Genomic DNA, 26732 nt, shown 5'->3' on the forward strand with positions numbered 1-26732 from the left:
CCCTCCCAGGGTGTTTCCCAGGTGGATAGTAGGAGAAAGAGTGTAGAAAGATGCTGCCTCCCAGCACATGTGACCTAATGCCATGGAAGTGTCACCGCTGGGGAGATTCTGCCCCCCATACGTGCTCACACCCACAAGCAGCCCTACTTGGCCTTAGATGGAAAATGTGGCTCTGTGTGCGACATGATTTTTAAGGACAAGTAGAGAATGCACACACACACATACCAGTCTTCCAACCAGTCCCCAAAATCTTTCCCCTTACACCTGCACCCTTGAATTACTCTACTATCTCCAAAAGGAAGCCCTCATTCAAACACAGGCCTTCAGCACTCCTTGGACCCAGAAGCACCAAGGCAGCCTGGCTAGCTACAGATTCAGTGGAAGAGAACCCAAGACTGCTTAGGTTTTTTTAACGAGATGTAATTCACGTACCATAAAATTCACGCCTTTCAAGTATACATTACAGTTTTCTAGCATATTTACAAAGCTGTGCAAACATCATCATTATCTAATGCCAGAATATTTTTATCACCTCAAAAAGAAAATCCGTACTCATTAGCAGTCGGTCCTCATTCCATCCTCCCCCCAACCCCTGGCAACCACCAATCTACTTTCTGTCCCTATGGATTTGCCTACTCTGTACATTTCACATAAATGGAATCATATAATTTGTGGCCTTTTGTGGTTGGTTTCATTCATTTAGCATAATGTTTTTGGGTTCTTTCAGTAGATCATTCCTTTTTATGGCCAAATAATATTTCATTGTATGAATATACTGTATTTTATTTATCCATCAGCTGATGGACATTTGGGTTGTTTCTGCTTTGAGGCTGTATAAGTAGTAATCCTACTATAAGCATCTGTGTAGAAGTTTTTGTGTGGACACGTTTCTATTTTTCTTGGGTATATACCTAGAAGTGGTATTTCTGGGTCATATGGTAAGTCTATGTTTAATATTTTAACAAACTGCCAAACTCTTTTTCCAAAGTGGCTGCATTAGTGTATATTCTCACCAGCAATGTGCACATCGTGCCACTACACCTCCTCATCAAAATGTGTTGTTGTCTTTTTTGTTACAGCCTAGGTGAATGTGAAATGGCATCTCATTGTGATTTTGATTAGCATTTCCCTAATGGCAAATGATGTCGAACATCTTTTCATGTTCTTACTGGCCACTTGTATATCTTCTTTGGAAAAATGTCTTTTCACACCTTTTGCCCATTTTTTAAATTGGGTTATTGGTCTTTTTATTGTGGAGTTGTAATCATTCTTTTTATATTCTTGATATTAGACCCTGTCCAGATATATAATTTGCAAATAATTTCTCCCACTCTGTAAGTTATCTTTTCACTTTCTTGATCATGTCCTAGAAGCAGAGTTTTTCAATCTGATTAAGTCCAATTTATCTATTTTTTCTTTGATTGCTTATGCTTTTGGTGTCATATGCAAGAAAACATTTTCTTATCCAAGGTCACAAAGATTTACTCCAATGTTTTAATCTAAGGGTTTTATAGTTTTAGCTCTTACATGTAAGTCTTTTATCCATTTTGAGTTCCCTTCTGTATATGATATTAAATAGGGGTCCAATTTTAATACTTTACCAAGTGGATGTCCACTTGTCCCAGAATCATTTGTTAAAAAGATTATCCTTCCTCCACTGAATTGTCTTGATATTCCTATCAACAATCAATTGACTATAAATGTATGGGTTTGTTTCTGGACTCTCATTTCTATTGAACTGATTTATATGTTTATCCTTATGGCAATACCACGCCACCTTGATCACTGTAGCTTTGCAGTAAGTTTTGAAATCAGAAAGTATGAGTTCTCCAACTTTGTTCTTCTTTTCCAAGATTGTTGTATCTATTCTGAGATCCTTAAATTTCCATATGAATTTTAGGATGCAACTTTCAATTTCTGAAAAAAAATAAAAAGGCAACTGGCATTTTGATAGGGATTGTGTTAAATCTATAGATCAATTTGGAGAATATTGTCATCTTAACAATATTAAGTCTTTCAGTCCTTGGACATAGGTTATCTTTCCTTTTATTGAGTCTTTAATTTCTTTCAATGATGTTTCGTAGTTTTTAAGTGTACAGTCTTGCACCTCTTTTGTTAAATTCATTCCAAAATATTTGATTCTTTTTCATGCTGCATAAATAGGATTGCTTTCTTAATCTTATTTTTCAATTGTTCATTGCCAATGTATAAAAATAAATTTGTTTTGTATATTGGTTGTCTATCCTGCAAACTTGCTGAACTCATTCATTATCTCTAATAGTTTTTTGTAGATTCCTTAAGGATTTTATGTATAAAAGGATGTTCCATCTTCAAATAGAGATAGTTTAAATTCTTTCTTTCCAATATGGGTCCCTTTTGTCTGTTTTTTTCTTACCTAATTCCTCTGGCTAGAACTTCCAGTACAATGTTGAATAGTAGTGACAAGAGCACACATCTTTCTCTTGTTCCTGATCTTAGAGGGAAAGCATCCAGTCTTTCACCATTAAGTTTGATATTAGCTGTGGGTTTTTATTATTAGGTTGAGGAACTTCCTTTCTATTCCTAGTCTGTTGATTGTTTTTTATCAGGAAAGGTTGCTTAATTTTTCAAATGTTTTTTCTGTGTTTATCAAGATAATCATGTGAGTTTTTTTCTTTATTCTATTAAACAATCTGTTGATAGTTTTTATAGGTTGAAACAGCCTCAAATTCTTAGAATTCTCTTTTGGTTATAATCTTTTTTATATCCTGCTTGGATTTGTTTTGCTAGTATTTTGTTAAGGATTTTTGCATCTATATTCATAAAGCATATTGGTCTGTAGTTTTCTTTCTTGTGATTACTTTGTCTGGTTTTGGTATCAGGATAATAGTAGCCTCATAGAATGTGTTAAGAAGTGTTCCCTTCTCTTCTACTCTTTAGAAGATATTGGTATTAATTATTTAAACATTTGGTGCAATTCACAAGTGAAGCCACCAGGACTTGGGGTTTTGTGGGAAATTTTGGTTTGGTTTGGTTTGGTTTGGTTTTTAACTAATTCAGTTGCTTTACCTTGTTATATGTCAATTCAGATTTTCTATTTCTTCCTGAGTCAGTTTTGGTAGTTTGTGGCTTTCTAAGAATTTATACAGTTCATCTAGGTTATCTAATTTATTAGCATACAATTATTAATTTCTTTATAATCCACTTCCTTATAATCCTTTCTTTTTCTTTAAGGTTGGTAGTAATGCACCCTCTTTCATTTCTGATTCTAGTTATTTCAATCTGCTCTTTTTTTTCTTTGTAAAACTAGTTAAAAGTTTGTCAATTTTGATCTTTCCAAAGAACCAACTTTTCCTTCCTTCTACTTGCTTTGGGTTTAATTCGCTGTTATTTTTCTAGTTTCTTAAAGTGAAAGGTTAGGTTGTTGAGATATTTCTTCTTTTTTAACATAGGTATTTATATTTACAAATTTCACTCTACTCAGTGATTTAGCTGCATCCCATAAGTTTTGGTGTGTTGTGGTTTTGTTTTCATTCATCTCAATGAATGAAATATTTTCCAATTTCTCTTCTGATTTCCTCTCTGATCCATGGATTATTTAGGAGTGTGTTGTTTAATTTCCACATATTTTCCAAATATCCTTCTATGTTTGATTTCTGATTTCACTCCATTGTGACCAGAGAACATATTGTGAATGATTTCAATCCCTTTACTGATATTTTTATCAGTAAAAATGTTTCACTTATTTATGGCCTAGCATGGTCTATATTGGAGAAGGTTCCATGTGCACTATAAAAGGTATATTCTGCGATTGCTGAGTGAAGTGTTCTATAGATATGTATTAGGTCTAGTTAGTTTATAGTGTTGTTCAAGTCTTCTATTTCCTTGATCTTCTGTCTAGTTATTCTATCCATTTTTTCAAGTGGAGTATAGAAGTCTCCAATTATTATTATTGAGTTGACTTTTCCTCCCTTCAATTCTGCCAACTTCTGCTTCATGTATTTTGGGGCTTTGTTAGGCATGTTAGTGTTTATAATTCTTATACCTTCTTCATAGATTGATCCTTTTATCATTAAAATTGTTTTTCTTACTCTCCAGTAACAATTTTTGTCTTAGCAAAAGGTTTATTTTGCTGATCTTAGTATAGTCACTCCAGCTTTTTTTTTTTGGTAACGGTTTGCACAATATTATCTTTTTCCATCCTTACAATCTATTTACATATTTGAATATAAATTGTGTCTCTTGTAGACAAGATATAGTTGTATAACTTTTTAAATTCCGTTCTGCCAATCTCTGTCTTTTAATTGAATTGTGAATCCATTTATATTTAATTTAGTTACTGATAAGGTAGGATTTATGCCTGCCATTTTGCTATTTGTTTTCTATGTCTTTTTTCTGTTTCTCTATTATTTCACTATGCCATCTTTTGTCTTAAACAGATATTTTCTAGTGTATCATTTTAATTCTTCTGTCATTGTTTTCTATATGTTTCTAGTTATTTTCTGAGTAGTTGCCCTGGATATTACAACTAAACATCTTAATTTATAACATTCTAGCTTGGATTAAAACCAACTTAATTACAATATTATCCAAAAGCTGTGTTCCTATGTAGCTCTATCCCCACCTCCTTTGTGCTGTTACTGTCATACAAATTATATCTTTATACACTGTATGCCCACCAACACAGACTTACAATTATTTTATGAAGTTGTCTTTACATCAGAAGGGGAAGAAGAGAATTACCAAAACTACATTTATACTGTCTATTATATTTACCTATGTAGTTACCTTTACCAATGCTCTTTATTTCTTCTTGAGATACTAGTGTCCTTCTTAATGTCCTTTCATATCAGCCTGAAGGACTCATTTTAATATTTCTCATAGGCAGGTCTACTAGCAATAAATTCTCTCGGTTTTCATTTATCTCAGAATGTGTTAATTTCTCCTTCATTTTTAAAAATCTGTTTTGCTGAATATAGAATTCTTGATTGACAGTCTTTCTTTCAGCACTTTCAATATGTCATTCCACTGCCTTCAGACTTCCATGGTTTCTGAAATTGGGTGTTAATTCTATTGAGAATTTCTTGTATGTAATGACTTGATTCACTCTTGCTGCTTTCAAGAGTCTATACAAAATTACTCTTGTCTTTGACTTTTAATAGTTTATGATATGTCTAGGTGAAGACCTCTTTGAGTTTATCCTACTGGAAGTTTGTTGAGCTACTTTGATGTGTCTATTACTGATTTTCATCAAATTTGGGAAGTTGTCCAATATTCCTGCCCCTTTCTCTCTCCTTCCCTTCTGGAATGCCCATTATGCATATGGTGGTACACTTGATGGGTCCCACAGGTCTCTGAGGCTATGTCCATTTTTCATCTTTCTGTTTTCTTTCTGTTCCTCAGATTGGATAATCTCAATTGACTTGCCTTTAGGTTTTCTGATTCTTTCTTTTTTGTTGTTTTTTTTGTTGTTTTTTTTGCGGTACGCAGGCCTCTCACTGTTGTAGTCTCTCTCGTTGTGGAGCACAGGCTCCGGACGCGCAGGCTCAGCAGCCATGGCTCACGGGCCCAGCTGCTCCGCAGCATGTGGGATCTTCCCAGACCGGGGCATGAACCCGTGTCCCCTGCATCGGCAGGCGGACTCTCAACCACTGCTCCACCAGGGAAGCCCTGATTCTTTCTTCTGAGTGCTCCAAGCTGCTGTTGAGCTCCTCTAACAAATTTTTCATTTCCATTTTTATACCTTTCAACTTCAGGATTTCTATTTGTTTCTTTTTTATAATTTCCTCTTTATTGATAATCTCTATTTAGTGAGATTGTTCTCATATTTCTCATACTCTCCTTTAGTTTTTAAACATGGTTTTCTTTTGTTCCCTGATGATATTTTAAGGCGATTTTAAATCTTTGTTGAATAAGTCTGGCCTTCCTCAGGGACAGTTCCTATTGATTGCTTTATTTCCCTTGTCTCATACTTTCTTGTTTCTTTGCATGTCTCATAATTGTTTGTTAAAAAACTGGATGTCTTAAATAATGTGACAACTCTGAAAATCAGATTCTTCCCTCTCCCCAGGTTTTGTCGTTGCTGGCTTCTTTGTTTAATGGCTTTTCTGGACTAGTTCTGGAAAGTCTTTATTCTTTTGTCATTTGTAGCCACTGAAATCTCTGCTCAGTCAGCTTAAAGTTTAGCTAATTATTGGCCAGAGATTTTCTTAAATGCCTGGGATCAGTAAGCTTCTCAGTCTTTGCCAAGGAGAGCTGTCTGTGTGTTGGGGCATCTTCAACACTCACCTAGGCAGTTTTCAACTCCACCTAGCCTTTAATTTCTGCTTTCATAGAGATTCAGATTAAGCCAGAGGTGAGAGCTTAGGGCATTCTCAGGTCTTTCTTGAGCATACATACTGTCCTGGGTATGTGCAAGCCCTACACATGCATGAGGTGTTCTAGATTCACAGCAATATGCCCAAGGCTTTTAAAGCCCCCTTTGGATATCTCATTCCCCAGTTTTTCCTTTTAAGCTTTTTGATGAGCTTCTTGTTTTCCTCAACTGTTATCCACCACCTCCAGCACATTTTTTTCCAATGTTCTCATTGCCTTAATGGAAGAGAGAATTTGAGGAGGTCCTCACTTCACCATTTCTACTGACATCTTCAAGACATTTAAGTTTTGATGCAGTGATGAGGTTAGAGAAAGCTGTAGACCATCAGTATACAATAGTAACATAATATGAGCCACACATGTAAGTTTAAATTTATATTAACTACATTTTAAAAAGTAAAAAGAAAAAGAAGCGGGCTTCCCTGGTGGCACAGTGGTAGAGAGTCCGCCTGCCGATGCAGGGGATACGGGTTCGTGCCCCGGTCCGGGAAGATCCCACATACCGCGGAGCGACTGTGCCCGTGAGCCATGGCCGCTGAGCCTGCGCGTCCGGAGCCTGTGCTCCGCAACGGGAGAGGCCACAGCAGTGAGAGGCCCGCGTACCGCAAAAAAAAAAAAAAAAAAAAAAAGAAGCAGGTGAAATTAATTTATTTTTTTATTGAAGTATGGTTGATTTACAATGTTGTGTTAGTTTCAGATATACAGCATAGTGATTCTGTTATATATATAACTATATATATTATTGTTCAGTTTTATATATATATATATATATATATATATGTTCTTTTTCAGATTCTTTTCCCTTATAGGTTATTACAAAATATTGAGTGTAGTTCTCTGTGCTATATAGTAGGTCCTTGTTGGTTATCTATTTTATACATAGTAATGTATATATGTTAATCCAAACTAACCATCCCTCCCCCCACTTCCCCCTTGGTAACCATAAGTCTATTTTCTAAGTCTATGAGTCTATTTCTGTTTTGTATATAAGTTCCTTTGCATTATTTTTTCTTTAGATTCCACATATGAGCAATATCATATATTTGTCTTTCTCTGACTGACTTACCTCATCTAGTATGATAATCTCAAGGTCCATCCATGTTGCTGCAAATGGCATTATTTCATTCTTTCTTATGGCTGAGTAATATTCCATTGTATAAATATACCACATCTTCTTTGTCTATTCATCTGTTGATGGACACTTAGGTTGCTTCCATGTCTTGGCTATTGTAAATAGTGCTGCAATGAACATTGGGGTGCATGTATCTTTTTGAATTATGTTTTTCCCCGTATATATGCCTAGGATTGGGATTGAAGGATCATATGGTAGCTCTATTTTTAGTTTTTTCAGGAACCTCCATGCTGTTCTCCATAGTGGCTGCACCAATTTACATTCCCACCAACAGTGTAGGAGGGCTCCCTTTTCTCGACACCCTCTCCAGCATTTATTGTTTGTAGACTTTTTGATGATGGCCATTCTGACTGGTATGAGGTGATACCTCATTGTAGTTTTCATTTGCATTTCTCTTATAATTAGTGATGTTGAGCATACTTTATGTATCTTTTGGCTATCTGTATTAATCAGGTGAAATTAATTTTAATAATATATTTTATTTAGCCTAATATATATAAATACATATATTATTATTTTAATATTTAATCAATATAAAGTATCACTGAGAACTTTTACACATTCTTTTTTCGTACTAAACCTTCAAAACCTACTTCGAGCACATCTCAGTTCAGATTAGCCACATTTTAGGTGCCAAGAGCCATATGGATACTATATTGGAAAGCACAGTTTTAGAGCAAGGAGTCCTGACCCAGGCATCCATAGACAAGATTGACGGGGATATGAACTTGGATGGAAAAACTAATTTATCTTTATTTTCACTAACCTCCAATGAACTTTAACATTTACTTCAATTACAAATATAAGCAAAGAACAGCCGTATTAGTAGTACCTGAGATTTTTGTCATTGTCACATGATTGGGTTCCCTGAGAAGAGGAGAAGAGGAGATGGAGGGTTGGATGTAAGAAGTTTACTGGGGTGTATCCTTGGGGTCAATACTTGTAGAGAAGTAAAGGCAGCAGAATTAGGCAGAAGTTGGGCTGTGATGCAGTCACAATAAAGGCCTCAGGTGAGCCTACGGTGAGTTCTGGAGCTAGAATGGCCCTATAGAGTTGTCCTGAGTTGTTATCCCACATAGTCACTCATCAATGCTTTAAAATTATAATTGGTATTGGATCTGCTGCCCCTATATGCATAGCAGGTTTTTTTTTTAATACTGTGATAACTGCATTTCAATATAATTGGTTTTCATTGCAATCTTATTTATTTTATTCATTTACAAACATTCTGGAAGGAAGCCCACAGGCCTACCAAACTGCCAAAGGGGATCCATGGCACAAAAAGTTAAGAACCCTGCTATGAGGAATGTGTAGAAGTCCTGGGAAGAGCAGGCCTGCGTGGGGCACTCTAGACAGCATTGCACAATGGACATTTATTTGTCTCATGATCCTCTACCTTTATCAAAAAATCTGACAATCTTCCCTACCCCCAAATGCCCCTGCTCTCAAAAAGCTATATTATTTGATGTTTTGTCATGGCTTCTCCTTAAAGGATCTTCGGTCATCCAGCGAAGAAAGCCACATTGTGAAGATTGAAAAACCCAATGAAAAGGGTAGAAGAAGAGAAAGTGGGGCAGCCCCTCAGGGCTCTTTGGGCCAAGGGGGCATCAGCCTCTTTCAAGCTGTGGGCTACCTCACAGGCGAGATGAAGGAATGCAGGAACTGGCTGAAAGGTAGGCCAATGCCCAGGGCAGAAGCAGCCAGGCCAGGCCAGAGAGCCAGCCCTCCCTCTGGCTTGGACTGAGGAAGCTGCTCCCACACTCACCCATGGCAGGGCCCCCACATTTGAGGTCCCCCAGCTCAGGGCTGGCTCTGGGTGGCCGTAATGTATCCTACTACCTGAATTCCCATGGTTTCAGAATTCAGTGCATTCCACTGATTTTAGTTCTTTGCAAATTCTTCACTCCTACATGGAATAGATATAAAACAACCACATTAGCAACGTAGAAGTCATTTTCAAACAAACTGAATGGTCATTCCTTCACTTATTCCACAGTCATTTTCTATGTGCCAAGAAAATATTGGCCTCAGCCTCCCCAATGTTCCAGATTCTTCCCTTTTAACATCATTCTTCTCCTAGTTTCCCTAAACTAAATGTTGCAACAAATATCCCTAACCTACCCTCCCCCACTTGCCCCCCACTTGTATATATTGTTCTGGAAACCAAACCAGAGAATGAGACAGAATGCATGTCAATACATAACTCAATGCTGATTTCACAGCTGGGCTAAAATCATTTCTTTCCAAGCCTTCTTTTCTCCAGACTGTATTCTTTGCTGCTCAGATACCAGCCCTCAATTGAGTCATACAGCTCTACACAAAAAGAGTTTCCTTCCCTCCCCACCTCTTCCTTTGGACCAATAAATTTCCCTTGGAATGTTCCTGGGGCTTCCTTACCAACCAAGGCGATGGCTGGAATAGCGTTAAATTGGTCTCAGCATGGTGCCTCAGTCTGTATGGCAAAACTGACACCACTGTGGACTGATTGTCAGGCCACGCAGAGATTCGGGCTGGGCGCCAGACTGAATGAGGGAAAATGTCCTGGCTAGTGCATCCCTGTCTGCCTTGGTTGCCTCGCCAACCAGTGGTCCAGCAGGGAAGCACAGGCTGATCCCTGCTGATGACTCTGCTTATCTCTTTCAGATAAGCCCCTGGCCTTCCAGTTCACAGACTGGGTTCTGAGGGGGGCCGCTCAGGTGATGTTCGTCAACAACCCTCTCAGCGGGCTCATCATCTTCATAGGGCTCCTGATCCAGAATCCCTGGTGGACAATTGCTGGGGGTCTGGGGACAGTGGTGTCAACTTTAACTGCCCTTGTCTTGAGCCAGGACAGGTGAGTTCCTCTCTCTGAGGGTCTTGGGTTCTTGGGATAGACAGGTGGAGAAGTGTTTACTTGAGTGACCTTATCCTAGTATCAGCCAACCACAGTCTCCTGAGTATCAGCTTTAAACATGTCACTGGAGTTCTTTACACAGTTAAACTTCTCCTAAGTTCACAACAAGTGACAGTACCAGGCTCCATCTGACTGTAGAGACTTCTGGAAACACTCCCTCAAAGGCAGGTGCAGAGGAACACTTAAGCTGCTCTTCCTTCATGGAGCCTACAATCTAGTTGAGGGAGATAAGACTAACAGATAAGAAAAGTCTCAGAATAATACAAGACAGTATATACTGGAGAGCTCAGAGAAGGCAGACCTCATTAAGTGTTGGGAAGTTTAGAGAGGGCAGACTTGATCTAGTAACATTGATGTAGGAGAGAGGAAGGCGAGAGGAGAGAGCAGTGAGGGCGTGGGGGGGTGGCATGGAGAAGGGAACAACAGGAGCTGAAAGGGGGCAGGTTGGGTCGGGGGGTGGGGGTCAGCTCTGCACCGGTGGTCACAAAGCCCAGTAACAACAACAAGCGCATTTTAGAGAACGGGACCATTTCCTCAGACTTTGCCATATGTTATTCCAATGGTTCCCAAACTTTCCTGATGGCCAGAAACACCTGGAGTGATTGTTAAGAAATGTAGTTTCTCAGCACCGCCCCAGTCCCCCTCCCTCCCAGAGATATTCCCATTCAGTGGATCTGGAGGTGGGTGGTGTTTTAAACAAGATTCTCCTGGGTAGTTCTGATGATCAGAGAGGTCTGGGAATGCCCAGAGTCTCAGGTTTTTTTAAATTTGGCAGTCACCACTTCATTTGTAGATCATGAATTTTTAAAAACAGGATTTTTTAAATTAAAATAGTACAGTAAAATAAAACAGATTAGAGTAATCCATATGTAGTAAAGGTAAATATTATTTTGTGAAATTTTTGTTTCAATCATGTTGGGTGTGTGTGGGGGTGGTGAGAGAGAGAGAGAAACTGGGCCATACTATAAAATATGAACACATTCCTTCCTTACCATGGGGTACTGTAAAAATATTGAAAAACACTGTCGTGCCTTGTTACCTGTGATTCTTCCTGCCACTTCACAAGGCAGACAGTGAAGGTAAGAGGGTCCACATTTTGCAAGTGAGAGAAAGAAGGCTAGGCGGAGTAAGGTGCTCACGGAAGGAGCCACAGCCAGTGGATGGCAGGGTTCAGGCTTGGACACGTGACCTGCGTCTTCTAGGCTGGAGGTCAGTGCTCTCCCTGGCACGTGGACAGAGTGGACGGCAGATCCGGGGGCCCCTGGTGACCCCAGAGCCTGGGAGTGATCCGAATTGCTTGTGTTATAACCAACGCTGCACTCCTCCAGCCCCCCTGACATTCCAGCTCCACCAAGGCACAGGCGTGGGTTGACTTGTCTCCCATGAGAAGTGTCAGTGCCCCTCTAAGGTGGCCTTGGGGGACCACGCCAATTCTAGCTGGGAGACCATACGAGATCAGATGAATAAGAGGCTGAATTCTTTGGGGTGTAGGTCTGGTAGGTGACAGAAGAAATGGGCTCCAGCCAAGATTTGTGTCTCTGTTTCAAGCAGTGGGTTCCCTATTCCTTGCTGCCACTCACCTACAGCCTCACGGAGAGCTGGCATAGAAATGGCCTCCAACAGGATCAGCTCTTGTCCTACTGTTCCATCACTGTTCGCCAAAACTGCCCTGAGGTGAACTCCATCCAGCCCACCTACAGGTCACCTTCAAGAAGCCTGTGTCCCTTCCTGCTCTGACAGTCTAATTCGCCAACTTCCCTCCTGACCATAATCCACTGGAAAACTTGCCAAGCCATTCAAAGAGCTGCTCCATGGACTCTTGTTTTGCTCCCAGTTTTATGAGGGAAACACACACACATTCCCTGCCTAATCTTCCCAAATATCTTGATTAAGAATCTAAGACAAGTGTGCATTAGCTAAAGACCCAGTCCCTCAGCTTGGTTTCCAAAGCCTTCTCTGATGGGTCCCACCCAACCTACCATGTAGCATCACACTCTTCCCAACTGAGCACTTTTGCTTCAGCCTAACTAATCCTACCCTTCCTTCAAATCCCTCCTCCGCCAGGGAGCCATCCCTGACTACCCCAGTGCTCTCTGAACCCTCCTTTCTCTCTGAAAAACCACACACACACACACACCCCTTCCCCATGACACACCTCAGGTTTCTCTTAGATTTCCCTCTATATAAAGCAGTCTAGACTCCCCTGAGAAGCAAAGGGGAGCTTAGACACAAAGTGCATTATTTAATTCTAGATCAGTAAGGGTAATCAAGGTGTGTGTGTGTGTGTGTGTGTGTGTGTGTGTGTGTGTGTGATCTAGAAATGTGCCGGCAGCTGTGTGACTACCCTATATTCATTGACTAAGCTGACTTTTTTCTGTGAGCAGCAGGAGGAACAGACCCAGTAAGTGCCAACAAATTCACACAGTACCTCTGTTTTCAACCCCAGGACCACCATCGCCTCGGGTCTCCATGGGTACAATGGGATGCTGGTGGGAATGCTGATAGCTGTGTTCTCCGAGAAGTTAGACTATTACTGGTGGCTTCTGCTTCCTGTGACCTTCACAGCCATGTCCTGGTGAGGCACCTCTTTCTTTCCACTCTTGGACCTACAGGGCCCCAAGGTGCTGTGTCTGACAATGTTGTGGGGCCCAGTGTCTTCATAGTCAACCTGGTTTGTCTCTATCTTGCAAGAGTCCCTGAGTTGAGTTGCAACAGAAGAGGATCATTTTGAGTTTGGAATAACACGGACCTTTCAAAGAGCAAACGTTACATTTTTTTTTTTTTTGCGGTACGCAGGCCTCTCACTGTTGTGGCCTCTCCTGTTGCGGAGCACAGGCTCCGGACGCGCAGGCTCAGCGGCCATGGCTCATGGGCCCAGCCGCTCCATGGCATGTGGGATCTTCTCGGACTGGGGCACGAACCCGTGTCCCCTGCATCAGCAGGCGGACGTTCAACCACTGCGCCACCAGGGAAGATTTTTTTTTTTTTTTTACTGTGCTGACAACCTCCTCTGAATGATAGGCTTAGTAATAAAGGCTAACATTTACTGAGTATTTTCTACATGCCAGGCACAGTGCTAGGCAAGGGAGGACTATTACTGTCCCCAATTTACAGAAGGGAAGGCTAAGGCATGCAGAGGCTTTGCAACCTGCACCAGATGATGAACCCAGAGTCTGCACTATTCAACTCCAGCCTACATGGGAATCGTCTATCTCATGGCCTAACCAAGACCCAAAAGCTGAAACTCACTTGTGATAGAATCAAAGAGCTTTCTTGAAACAAAATGTCTATATTTAAAGCATAGAATCTTTGAACAAGAAGCATCAGTTGAGGTCTTGCTGTGCATTTGCCTCATTTTTCAGAAGGAATAAAAGTCAAGATGAAGGGTGTTAGCAACAAATAGGCCTCTTACATATGTAATGTTCAGCTCACTTGAATCTACAGTGGTTCCTATAGCGTTCCTATAGGTTCCTAACCTATAGCGTCAAGGGGTCTGGTCGCACCCACTGTCACATGGTAGCAGGAAGCCTGAGGGGAGCCCATGTCCCGCAACCCCCTGAACTCTACCACTCTCTGACATGTCGACTGATTTTTAACATCTTTCTTTGGTTTCAAAGTCTGGAGTTACTAAAAACAGTTAGTTTAATTTAGTTTAAGTGCTGTTCCATTACTTTTTAGGAGTGTTTGCAAATAAATTACTACATTAAGCATTCTGGGCAATTTACATTTCTTCTTAGGATTTCTTCGTTAATCTATCAAGACAAAATGCTAACACAGTCATTTCTGTGGGGATTTCCTTAATGTCCCCCACACGCCACGCCTGAGGAGGAGGAGAACTTGTCTTCATTTGCATACATTTGGTTTATAGCTACATAGATTAAGCCCCTCAGACACAGTGCACTGGGTGGCAGTGTGTCTGCCGTGCCCCCATCCCCACCCTCACTTCCCAATTTAAAGTGAAAAAAAAAAAAAAGAAAAAAACATTGGGCCCCTACGCTGGCTGAGCTCTGTGCTACTACCCGGGCACTTCATGAATCCACTCACACAATCCTGGAAATCCAATCCACAGCGTAGGTACTAAGTAGTGCTGGAGTTATCCAACAAACAAAAATTTGCTGAGGGCCTGCTATGTGCAGAGACTATTCTAGATGTCGGGGAGAGCTGTGAGCAAGAGAAAGTCTCCATCCTCTGGGAGCTGACATTCTTCTTGGCAAAGATAGAAATAAACTCATCAATTGTTCAGTAAAATGATCGTTTCAAGATATGATATGTGCTTTGAGGAAAGCAAAATGGAGCAAATGGGACAAAGAGTGATCCCAGACTTGGGTGGTCAGGGAAGACCACTTGGAAGAGGAGACATCTGAACTGTCACCTAAATAAGAAAGTACCTGCCATCTGAAGATCTGGGTGAAGTATATTGCAGGCAGAACCAGTGGCATATGCAAAGACACCTACTGGAGAAGTATGATGTGTTCAAGAAACAAGACCAGAGGGGCTGAAGCCCAGTGAATGAAGGAGGGGTGGCAGGAGGTGAGGGCAGAAGTAGATGATGGCCAAGGCCCATACACCTTGTGGATCTAGTAAGCCTTTCTTTTAATTGAAATATAGTTGCTGTACAACGTTATATAAGTTATAGGTGTATAATATAGTGATTCACAGTTTTTAAAGGTTACACTCCATTTATAGTTATTATAAGATTGGTTATATTCCCCGTATTGTACAATATATCCTTGTAGCTTATTTTGTACCTAATAGTTTGTACCGCTCCAGTAAGCCTCTTGAGTTTTACAACTGTGATGAGAAGCAGTTAAAGGGTTTTAAGCAGAGGAGTGACAGGATGTGGTTTAAATTTAAACAAATCACTCTGCTGGTAGTGTGGAGAATGGATTTTAGCTGGAGTGGGAGTGGATGCTAGAAGCATAGTTAGGTCTGCTGCAATAACCCACAGAGGACAGGAATGCTTTAACCAGGGTGATGTCCATGAAGGTGAAGAGAAGTGGTTGGGCTTGGGGTATATTTTAAGGAAGGTAGTTGGCAGGACTTTCTGGGAGGCTGTGGAGTTTGGGGGTGGGGGTGAAGGAAGACTCGGTGCACTCCTATAATTTGCCTGAGCACCTGGGTTGATGGAGGAGACGGAAAGAAAAACCAGTTGATGGTGAGGGACAGGACACACGTCAAGAGTTCTGTCTGGACATATTAAACTTCAGCATTCTGAGTAGAGATGCTGAGAAAGAAATTGGATGTGCAAATCTGGAACTTAGTGATTTGGTCAAGATTAGGAAGGCAGAAGCATATGGAAGATATTTCATCCTTGAAACTAAAGGTTATCACCCAGGAGGAGAGGATTCCAAAAGAGAAGATCCAAGACAGAGCTGTAGGATCTTCCAAGATTTAGATGCCTGGCAGAAGAGTGGAAGAACCACTAAAGGGGACTTGAGAAGGATAAGCTAGAGAAGCAACTAAGTGCAGTGTCGTGGTAGCCCTGACAGAAAGTGTTTCGATCCAGGCGGAGGATCCAACTGTCAAATGAAAGGGGCAGAGAATGACCACGGCAAGAGAGATGTCATCGGTGAACAGGACAAAAGCCATTTCTGTGGTGTGGGGAGAACATCCACCTGACTGGAGTGGGTTTAGGAAAGAATGGGAGTAGAAAAATTGGGGACAACAAAGATAGACAAGTTTTGAAGAGTATTGTTGTGCAGGGGGCAGAGAAAAGGGGCAATATTTGGAGCAGAAATAAGAAAGGGGGAGGATTTTTAAGGTAGAACGTACTAGAACACATTATGTATTTATGAGAGTGACCTGGAGAAAAAGGAGAGGTTGAAGCTGCAGGAGAGAAAGGAGAGAATTGCAAGAATGAAGTCTTTGAGAGACTGGATCCCAAAGTACAAGGAAAAGAATTGGCCTGATAAGGGAGCAAGGACACTTCCATTATACGAAAAAGGCAGAGAGGAAGAGTATGTGAGAACAAAGCAGTCGGAGTATGAATCTTATGGTCGGGAAAATGAAGTATTTCTCATCTTGTCATTTCTGTTTTCTTAGTGGCGTAAAGCAAGGTGGTTAGCTGAAACTAAAGGGAAGCAGAAAGTGAAGAATTGAGAAAGGAGAAAATGCAAAATTGTTGTCTCAGCAAGTTGGAGAGTTAATTTGCTAGGGACATATAGTAGGGATTTCAGGCAGTCTTAAATGCCCAACTGAGATTCATCGTACTTAATTAAAAGTGAGCCAATCAACTGCATCACATGAGTTCAAGTTTTGTCCTGCAGCTCACTGCTTGTGGGAGATGTAGAGTGTTGGGTGCCAGGTGGATGGCCCTTTCAGAGGAAACTGAGGCTAAGGAAGGTTAATTTCCTAACGCAGCTCACTCAGCCTGTAAGTGTAGGAGTTAGGATTTGCACCTCGCTCCATCTTTCTCCAGAATCCACTCTCTCCCCAAGGAAGACACCAGGAAGACAGAGGACACAGTCAACTGAAGGTTTCATTTTCACATGGTGGCTCCTAGCATAATTCCAAGTACTTCAGCTGAATTGCTATATTCGTAGCAGCCTCCTCTTAGAAGGTTATCTAAAGCATACAGTCTAAATGTTATCACAGCCCACGATACGTTGTGATGTACATTGTAATGATCCAAAGGCAATACATGACATTTTGTAAGGATAAGATTTTGTTTAGTTTTCTTGGTTTAAGAAACAAGGAAATATATAAATTATTTTATAACATTTTCTATTGAAAACAAGTTATAAGACTTTTAAGTTTTGTTTCCCAAGGATGTAGACTTATATTGAACACCTTATTTCCAGTCCCAGGTAAATGGACCACTCGAGTCTCAAGGGAGCCAGGAATGGCTGTGCCAAGGAGAGGGGATACAGAGCTGACTAGACAGTATAGACTGAAGGATGAGCACAGCGATTAATCCTTTGTCCCTTCCATCTCCAGCCCTGTCTTTTCTAGTGCCTTGAGTTCCATCTTCAGCAAGTGGGACCTCCCGGTCTTCACACTGCCCTTCAACATCGCAGTGACCCTGTACTTGGCGGCCACGGGCCACTACAACCTCTTCTTCCCCACGACGCTGGTGGAGCCCGTGTCTTCAGTGCCGAACATCACCTGGTCAGAGATTGAGATGTCTTTGGTAAGTCACCAGTGGCAGGTGTGTGGGGCCTTGTTTCCACTGCAGACCGTCTCACTCACCACTTTGTGGATTACTCAGGCTCTCATTTTCTCTAGATGCACCTCCAGCAGATGATGGGTCTTAGCAGAGAGGAGGACAGGAAACGGTCACTGCCACCTCCATATGTTCTTTCAATAAACCCCTACTGAGGACCTTATCAGACACTGGGAATACATGGAGAACAAAACATCATCCCTGCCTTCATGACGCCTACACTCTGCACAGGGAAACAGATAATAAACAAGTTTACAGATAAAGGTTAAGTTGACAAGACAGAACGGTGGGATTAAGGGGAAAATATTAACTAAAACAGATAGTTGGGTGAAGGGTCAGGACACTAAAATAATGTTTAAAATTAAGATTTTAAAGATATTATCAATAGAAGATGGGGTTAAATTTTTGTTTATTTTCCATATCAGCGGTTCTCAAGCAAGAGTGATTTTTGCCCTCCTGGGGAAGGCAAATGTCTGCAGAAATGTTATAATTATCAAGACTGGGGAGAAAGGGTGCCACTGGCATCTAGCGGGTAGAGGCGAGGGATGCTGCTAGATATCCCACAATGCACAGGTCAGCCCCTGTCCCACAGCAAAGAATTAACCAGCCCAAAATTTCAGCAATTCCAAAGTTGAGAAACCCTGCTTTATATTCTATCGCACATGTACATATTCATTTATTCTACTGATCTCTAGACATCAGAGATCAAGGGATATAATAAAAACCTAACATAAGATTAGATATACAGAATCGTAAAATTTTGCCTTTGTTAATGAATATAGAGATAGCTAACAGCTTACACTAAAGCAAGTTTATTATGTATCAGACACTGTTCCAAGTCCTTAGCTTACTAACTCATTTAACCCTCATCATAACCCAATGCTGTAAGTTCTATCATCATCCCCTTTCACAGACGGGAAAACCAAGGCACAGAGAGGGTTAGATCCCTGAGGTCAAACTGTAGCTAGTGCCTCAAATATTGTTCACAATATCTGATTTCTGAGCCCTCCCACCCCCCCAGCCAAGTCCTTGTCTAGATGTGCTTAAACCTCTGGGTGGCCCTGGTGCCGGGCAGACACCAGGTGGGGTGGACAGCACAGGCCCTGCAGCGTCAGCCAAACTCCGAGCCTGAACCTGTCAGAAAAGGAAAGGCTCCCCTGCCCCTCATGGCAAACACTACTGCCAGCAATGCCAACCTTTTTCAGGCTTTTGTCTTTTTAAAAGCTTTACCTGAGGCTGAGGTTAGAATGGGATCAGAAGCAGGATTAGGGTCTAAATTCAAGACAATGGAAAAGACAGAGCCCTGCATTTAAGCAAAAGCCCACCCTCTCAAATGGAAAACTGCCGGGGTCAGAGCAGGGACAAAACTAATTTTGAATCATCAATGATCAGCCATCTGGCGACTGGACACACACGGCCTCAGGGGCACAACCCGCTATCCCTGAGCCCTAGGGGTGAGTCTGAGTGACAGCCACAGGGACATGTGGCACTGCCAGAGAGAAAGGGCCACTAAGTCCCCCACCCACCCTGCACGGTGAGGCTGTACTGTCCTGTGCTGAGGGGACCAGAGTGGAGACAGCCACACTGTAGAGGTACCTCTTGTTCATCTTCAAAACAAACAAAGTGGTAGGAGCCAAATCCAGATACCCTGAGGCCCAAGCACACCCTCTGAATTCCCCACCACCACCACTCTGACCACTGGCTCCTTTTCTTCTGCACATCCAGATCTGAGTTTTGAAGAATCAATGCCATTTCCCTCTTTCTCTTCAAAACAATGAGGGGAGTGACTTCTGTTTTGTTTAACCAGCTTGTTGTTGTTACACAAGGATTATCCGGAGTACATAGGAGGCCGGTCCTTAGTAAATTTCCACCGCACACCTGACTGCACTGCGCACCAGGGTATTGGCTGTGGCCCGGAGCACAGCTTGGAGGGACCAGGGCCACCATTCACCAGGCTGAAATTTGGAAACCGGCAGAGCTTCATTCTAAACCCAGGCTTCACTCCAAAGCAGCTTGTCCCCTCATTCTTCTCATTCTTGCCTGCTTGGGCCTTAAACCTGGGTCCCCAGTTGGGAAGGTGGGAGTCGGATTCCCCGCAGCATCCTGCATTCCTCAGATGTAGGGAAGTCATGGAATATTTACTGAGTAGATTTCCAACCTGTTCCCACTCTGAAGCTGAGCTCCCTGGACTGGTACAAAGGGTTTTCAGGGTTTCTTTAAATAAGACGGGGCCCCTACCCTATGATTCCTTGCAGAAGTCTATAGACTCTGGCCCAAACAGTGCTTGGTGATTAAAAGGCCACCCATTCGGAGACAAGAATGGACATAGTTTAAAAGCTCTCTGGGACTCCTCAAATTCTCTAAAGAAATCATACTGACTCCAGAATTAAGTCAAGTTGTTAAAAAGAACAAAATTTCATCAAAGGGAGAAATGCAATGCTCCCAACATCTACAGTAGATTGTCTGTAGCTAATCCATTGGTCCCCAAGCTCTGTTGTACATTAGAGTCACCAGAGGCCCCAGCCATGCCTCCTGACCCCCCACACCAGTTAAAACAGAATGTCTGGGGAGGGGCCAGACATCAACATTGTTTTAAAAGAACTTTAGGTGATTCCAATGTACACAAGGTTTGGAAACCACTGAGCTAACCAACACATATTTATTAAGCACCTATTATGGGCCCAGGTAAAGGAGGCCTGTCCTCAAAAAGGTCATGTGAGCTGGTAATGGAGAAAGGAGTTGGCAGAACCTTAAAGCTGGAAGATAGTCGGCTAGGACAGCCTCCCCATCTTACGGAGGAGGCCACCAGAGCCCAGATTAGGAGGCAACATGCCAGCGGTTACACAATGGCCTCCTGCAGAGCCCCTAAAAGCTAGAGCTCTCGGGCTTCCCTGGTGGCGCAGTGGTTGAGAGTCTGCCCGTGAGCCATGGCCGCTGAGCCTGCGCGCCTGGAGCCTGTGCTCCACAATGGGAGAGGCCACAACAGTAAGAGGCCCGCGTACCGCAAAAAAAAAAAAAAAAAAAGCTAGAGCTCTCGACTCCCAAGCCAGTCCTCTCCCTGCCCTGTCAATCTCCCTCCTTTCCTTTTTGCCCTCAAAGAACTTTTTGCCAAGGTGTGGGTGGTTCAGCTAGGGCAAAAAAAGGCTATCTGACATCACTGCCAAATCAATCACCTCCAATTCCAGCGCCACCCAATGACTGTCAGGCCCAGGGATTTGGGGCTCCATGCTGTTCTCCAGATGTTCCTCGCGCTACCTTTCTGCAATGCGAAGTGCTCCTCCAGAGCAGGGGAAGTAGCTTCCCCTCCTTCCCAGGGTCCCACCATCCCCCAGGTAGCACTGAATGTGAGGCAGCCACCAGTAGACTAGGGGTCAAGCTCAGAGGCTCTAGCCTGGGCTTGGCCACAATGAGCTGCCTGACCTTTGGTCAAATCATTCATCAAAATGGCCTAGAATATTTCTAAAATTCCTGGAATATTTCTAGAATTTCAGAAGGTCTAGAGGAAATCCCCTAGTGCCTGAAATCCCCAGTGGCAGTCCAGGGAGGTATCCTCTGGTCCCCTCAAAGCAAAAGCCATGTGTCCCTCAGAAGCACTTCTGTCTGGCCTCTGTGTTGGGGGACCTGCCCGGTTTTGCATGAGGGATGCTCAGATGCCTGCCAGGTGGTGGAGTGAGGAGTTATTTGTTCCAGTTTGTGCCCTCCCACGTTCTCCCACACACTGGAGGGCACAGCCATCCTTCCGTTCCACCCCATTACCCACCCAGGAATGGCTCACTCCTGGCCCTAGGGCCTGGTCCTTGCATTATCAGCACACGCTCCAGTGACCTGGATTCTGTTGACTTTGCAGCTGCTACAATCCATCCCCATTGGAGTCGGACAGGTGTATGGCTGCGACAATCCCTGGACAGGTGGCGTGTTCCTGGTGGCCCTGTTCATCTGCTCGCCACTCATCTGCTTGCATGCAGCCATTGGCTCAATCGTGGGGATGCTAGCAGGTAGGACAGGGCCCCCTCTCTGCAGGGATCATTTTCCTGGGGTCATTTTTCCCCAGCACACAGCAAATTGTCTAGACTTATCTTCACTGGAGTTTTTAAACACTGTCAGGGCTTGAGAATTATTTTTCCATTTCTCGAGTCCGCAAAGGGAGCAGATTGCAGTAGCAGGATGTGTGGAGAGATGCAAAGGGACTGAGACGTGTTGGCCTGTAAGCTGAGCCCCTGGGAGCTGAGGGGTGGGAGGAGGGTAACCCAGTGAGGGTGGGGGCCAGTAGCAGACCAAGCAGAGGTATAAATGACCCAGCCCTTCGAAATTTTGACTAAGCTAAAAGGAAAACTTTTCTCAGAAATTGAATTACCATTTGACAAATGTCATTTAATTTCTATATATGTGTATATATACACACTTATATATGTAACTGCAGACAGTAGAGTCAGAAATAGACGTCGGGCGCTTTAAGAATAGGAGCCTGTTGATTTATCGCAATATTTTTCAAAAACTTCTTGGAAGCACAACTTTAAAAATAAATTGTTATATTTGGAAAGAATTTCAAACTTATCAAAAATTATGAAAATAGGGCTTCCCTGGTGGCGCAGTGGTTGAGAGTCCGCCTGCCGATGCAGGGCACATGGGTTCGTGCCCCGGTCCGGGAGGATCCCACATGCCGCGGAGCGGCTGGGCCCGTGAGCCATGGCCGCTGAGCCCGCGTGTCCAGAGCCTGTGCTCCGCAACGGGAGAGGCCACAACAGTGAGAGGCTCATGTACCACAAAAAAAAAAAAAAAAAAAATTACGAAAATAAAAATAGTCCAAGAGGCACCCACAAATTCTTTACCCAGATCACCTGCTGTTCACATCCTACCCCTTTTGCTTCCCATTTCTCCAACTGTATATATAGATATAGCTATATCTGTATATACATAATGTTTTTCAACCAGCTGAAGCAGAACTTTTTCAACTGAAATCTTTCTTGCTAAAAATGCAGCTGCTCTGGCCAAAGGAGTGGGGAGGGCCTAGAGTCCACCTGTTTGGCTTACCCTCACCATAGAAGTAGTCATACCTCTGAGTGAAATCTTTGAAAAACAGTGGAAACCACTGCTCTCCTCCCATTTTTGGTTTCCTAAGACCAGACACTATTTGCAGAGGCTCCTCTGATGAGTAGGGGTAGCAGGTGTGGGGGGAACGATGGAAGAGAGGCCACCTGAGACCTGGCACCAGCATGGGGTGATCTTTGCACTGTGACCCTGAATCAGCCAGAAATGCAACACCTTGTCCCACAGCCCTGACGGTGGCCACGCCCTTCAAGACTATCTACCTGGGCCTCTGGAGCTACAACTGCGTCCTCTCCTGCATCGCCATCGGTGGCATGTTCTATGCCCTTACCTGGCAGACCCACCTGCTGGCCCTCATCTGTGGTGGGTATCTGGGAAAGCTGGCAACCAAGCCACTCTGCTGTTCCTTGCCCTCCCCACTCCCCTGGTTATGTGACATCCATGGTGGCCACTAATCAGTACTGAGCAGTAGTGATGGAAGGACTGTGGCTGGGGTCCTATCACTAGAGGGTTTAATGGTAGGGTCCCTAACAGCTGGGGGATTTGAGGCTCCTCCACTGTCAGATGGAGTCACCACCACTATTACTGCTACTATATGTACACAGTGTTATAAATTTCACAAGGAAATCCCACACACGTTTCCTCATGTGCTAGTGGCAGTGTTCCTGCCCTGAATAACTCTTCATTCAACCACTATTTGTAAGGCACCACTAAGTTCTAGGCCCTTGGCTAGGCATGGAGAATACAGAGGTGACCACATCCTCATGAAGCCATGGTCTAGCAGAGGAGAAATAATTGCACAATTATTCAGGCTAAGATATCTAAAAAGATGGTTGGAAAGATCCAGTGAGATGATGTATGTACCTGGCAGCACTGAGGTCCCAGAAAATGAGAACATAGCGCTAAGGAAGCTTGATTTCCATAGAGTAAACAGAGAAGAGAAGAGAAATGGGCCACGATCATTACACCTGCACCCCAGCACCATGCTCTTAAAGGGCAGAATATCATCTAGAAGAGCTTTTCCTGTTTTTTCCCCACTTACGTGTGGGGACTGTAAATGACTTCCATGTCTCTCGTATCCTCCTCAGCATCCGGCACAAGGCTGGGCTTGGAGACAGTGGGCTCTGTAAATATTTACCAAGTCAAAAGTGCCGGGTATTTTGAGGTTCAGACTGTAACTGTCTTTGTCCTTCAGAGGAGTGGCAGATTCCTGTGGCTGGAACCATCTGGGAAGGCTTCAAGAGGAGGCTGGGGTTTATCTCAACACTTTCAGGGTGGGATTTGGATGGGCAAAGATGGGGGAAAAGGTGCTCTGGACAGAGAAACAGAGCAAAGGTACAGCGGTAGAAGGAGCTTGTCCAGAGGCACCAGGGGTATGGATGCGCTCCCCTAACTGTCCAACTACTCTCATCCTATGGGTGAACCCACATGCCTGGCTCAGGGACCCAATAAGGCCCAGCCGTGGTGGGACTTGATTAAGGTCCAACAGCATCACAGCAGCTCAGAATCTTGGACAGGAAGGACTTTATCCAGAGCTCACATAGTCTGACCGCTCACCCCCAGACAGATCAGCCTGTGCTAGACCATCACCAAGGTCAGTGTGGACAAGTGAAAGATGCTTATTGACCCCTGACTCCATTCAAGGCCACCATGGAAGTGGGGAGGGGATAAAGGGGTATGTAAGCTTTAATCTCTACCCTCAGAGAACACACAGCCTGATGGGAGATGGGTCACATCTACCTGCAAAGATAACTAATAATGTCAGGCAAACATGCCAGATGTCAGGGTATGGTGCAAACACCAAAGCTGCTGGAGCCAGAGCGGAGCCCTGCTCTTGGGGAGGGCTGGGGGTGGACCCTGGAAAGCTGACTCCCGATGGTCCTTGTTTTTCCACAGCCCTGTTCTGTGCATACATGGGAGCAGCCCTCTCCAACATAATGTCAGTGGTAAGTTTGGGGTCTCCTGACACTACCCTAAAGTGCCCCTCCCCAGCCAGGACTTCAGGACATTTGTAGTCTTGTGATTGTGTTCTGGTAGCTAGCACTCCATACAACACCCTTGTCAAGGTTTATCCAGGGTCTGTGCAGAGAAGGACTGGCAATAGCATACATGTGCCTCTGAGGGTGTGTGTGTGTGTGTGTGTGTGTGTGTGTGTGTGTGTGTGTGTGTGAAAGAGAGTATTGTAACTAGCAGTGGAGAACATGGATGGACAGATGGAGGTATTCATGTTTGGCCAGATATGGCAGATCATCCCTGGGGGATTTTCAGCTCCATCATTAAAAGATTCTGATTGTGCCCAAAGGTACAAACACCTCAAATTCAGACCAACTACTCTGACATGATAAATCCAGAAACCAATGCCCCATCCTCAACCCCTACCGCATCCTTCTCCCCCAAGGTCCCTGGAACCCAGGAACATTTTCAGATCCCAGTGTTTTTGATTTCAGGTTGGTGTGCCACCAGGAACCTGGCCCTTCTGCCTCTCGGCACTCACCTTCCTGCTCCTGACGACCAACAACCCGGCCATCTACAAGCTCCCGCTCAGCAAAGTCACCTACCCAGAGGCCAACCGCATCTACTACCTGACAGTGAAAAGCAGTGAAGAAGAGAAGTCCCTCAGTGGTGATTAACCAAGTTACAGGCAGAAATGCTCTTTGCCTGGACCTGGGTCTGCTCCCTGTAATCTCAACTCTGGGTCAATCAGCTGCAGCACTCACTTTCTTTGCTTCTCTTTGTACCCGTGTGGAACCAAACACACCTGTAACTCCCTTTCCCTGGTGCTGATTTTCTCTTCCTGCCCAGATCACCTTAACTAACCATTGTGCATCGTTAGAGGAAGTTGGTGAGGAGCTTGCTGGCACTAATAGTAAGGGATGTGTTTTCAATGTCATTGGCTTAAGTCTTTTGGAAAGGTGATTAAGAGATGATCTTTTGGCATGTTTAACTAAATAATAGATGCTGTGAAACTGAACTTGCTGAGTGGTTCCTGAGTGGGTGAAAATTCGGGGGATGCAGGCACCACGGTGCACGGAGCTAATGGCTGATGGGCACATACAGCTTTCCATTAAAGAGAGGAATTTCACACAGGTAGTTTTAAAGTAAAAACAGGGACAGCTAGGGCACTGAAAGTGTCTAAATAGGGAGTCTTGAATGTTCAGGGGTCAAAGTAAAGGACGAGAGGGTATTCCGTAGCAGGAAGGAATCAGTAAGTTAGAATCCTATATGACTCATGATGAAGGATAAGCATTTCTCAGTGTAGGTCAAGCCAGCAACTTTGAGCAGGGAATTCAGTTGAGGAAAGTACCTGAGCTCAGTATGTGAGAGGCTGGGGAAATTTATTTCATTTTCCTGTCTGCTTGTGGGTGTTGGAAGCTTTATGAGATTTATGATACTTTAAACAAAGGGTTAGGCTTGAGTAGAAGAACAAAACTTATCCATGAATTTCGTAATTTGCCTTCCCAATTATAGGCATTAGCTTACGTTCAATCTTTATTTATATATAGATCAGGAGTTGTCAACTTTTTCCCAGAAAGTGTCCAATAGTAAATATTTTTGGCTCTGGGGGCTATACAGTCTCTTACAAACACTCAACTCTGTCATTGTAGAGCAAAGCAGTCTTAGACAACATGTAAATGAATGATGGTAGCTGTGTTCCAATAAGGCTTTATTAAGCAAGCAGCTAGATTGGGCCCACAAGCCATAGTCGGCTAGTCCCTGATGTAGATGATCAATATAGCAATGCTTAGGAGCTGGAGATCCACATAACAGTTATAGGAGCTGGTGGGAAGTGGGCAGACCCAGAGGACACCACCATGTTCTTTACACCAGATAAAGCCACAAGGCATTTCCATGCTGGGTGATAGTGTGAAGATCCTTAGGAAATGGAGAGCACTCAAGAAACAGTGATCAGTGTGACCGGAAGCAGGAAAATCTGCCCTGAGGCTCTTTCAGAGACTGACAGGCCCAGTGATGAGCACCAAGAGGCGCAGTTTTACACGGGGACTTCCTTCCACACACGTCTGGGAACCACCCCAAGGCTCACCCTCTCCGGCCCCTCGCTCTCTTTCCCCTCTGCCAGCAGGTACACCACCACGAGAAGAAGAAGAAAACTCAGGCCCTTCAGTGCAGGGGTTTCTAGGCAGGAA

General features: G+C 43.4%; 1 protein-coding gene across 1 annotated transcript in view; it reads left to right on the top strand.

Moving 5' to 3' along the window:
* Positions 1–26732, top strand: part of SLC14A2 (solute carrier family 14 member 2) — a 54937-nt gene that overhangs the window by 191 nt on the left and 28014 nt on the right. The window contains exons 2-9 of the mRNA XM_060029536.1: positions 8979–9159; positions 10130–10319; positions 12826–12954; positions 17316–17508; positions 21389–21536; positions 22816–22950; positions 24484–24533; positions 25035–25209. Of these exons, the coding sequence (XP_059885519.1) occupies positions 8979–9159; positions 10130–10319; positions 12826–12954; positions 17316–17508; positions 21389–21536; positions 22816–22950; positions 24484–24533; positions 25035–25209 (1201 nt within the window). The remainder of the gene's footprint in view (positions 1–8978; positions 9160–10129; positions 10320–12825; positions 12955–17315; positions 17509–21388; positions 21537–22815; positions 22951–24483; positions 24534–25034; positions 25210–26732) is intronic.

The sequence above is a fragment of the Delphinus delphis genome, chromosome 13 (assembly GCF_949987515.2).
Source record: "Delphinus delphis chromosome 13, mDelDel1.2, whole genome shotgun sequence".
In the NCBI taxonomy this organism is placed as follows: Eukaryota; Metazoa; Chordata; class Mammalia; order Artiodactyla; family Delphinidae; genus Delphinus; species Delphinus delphis.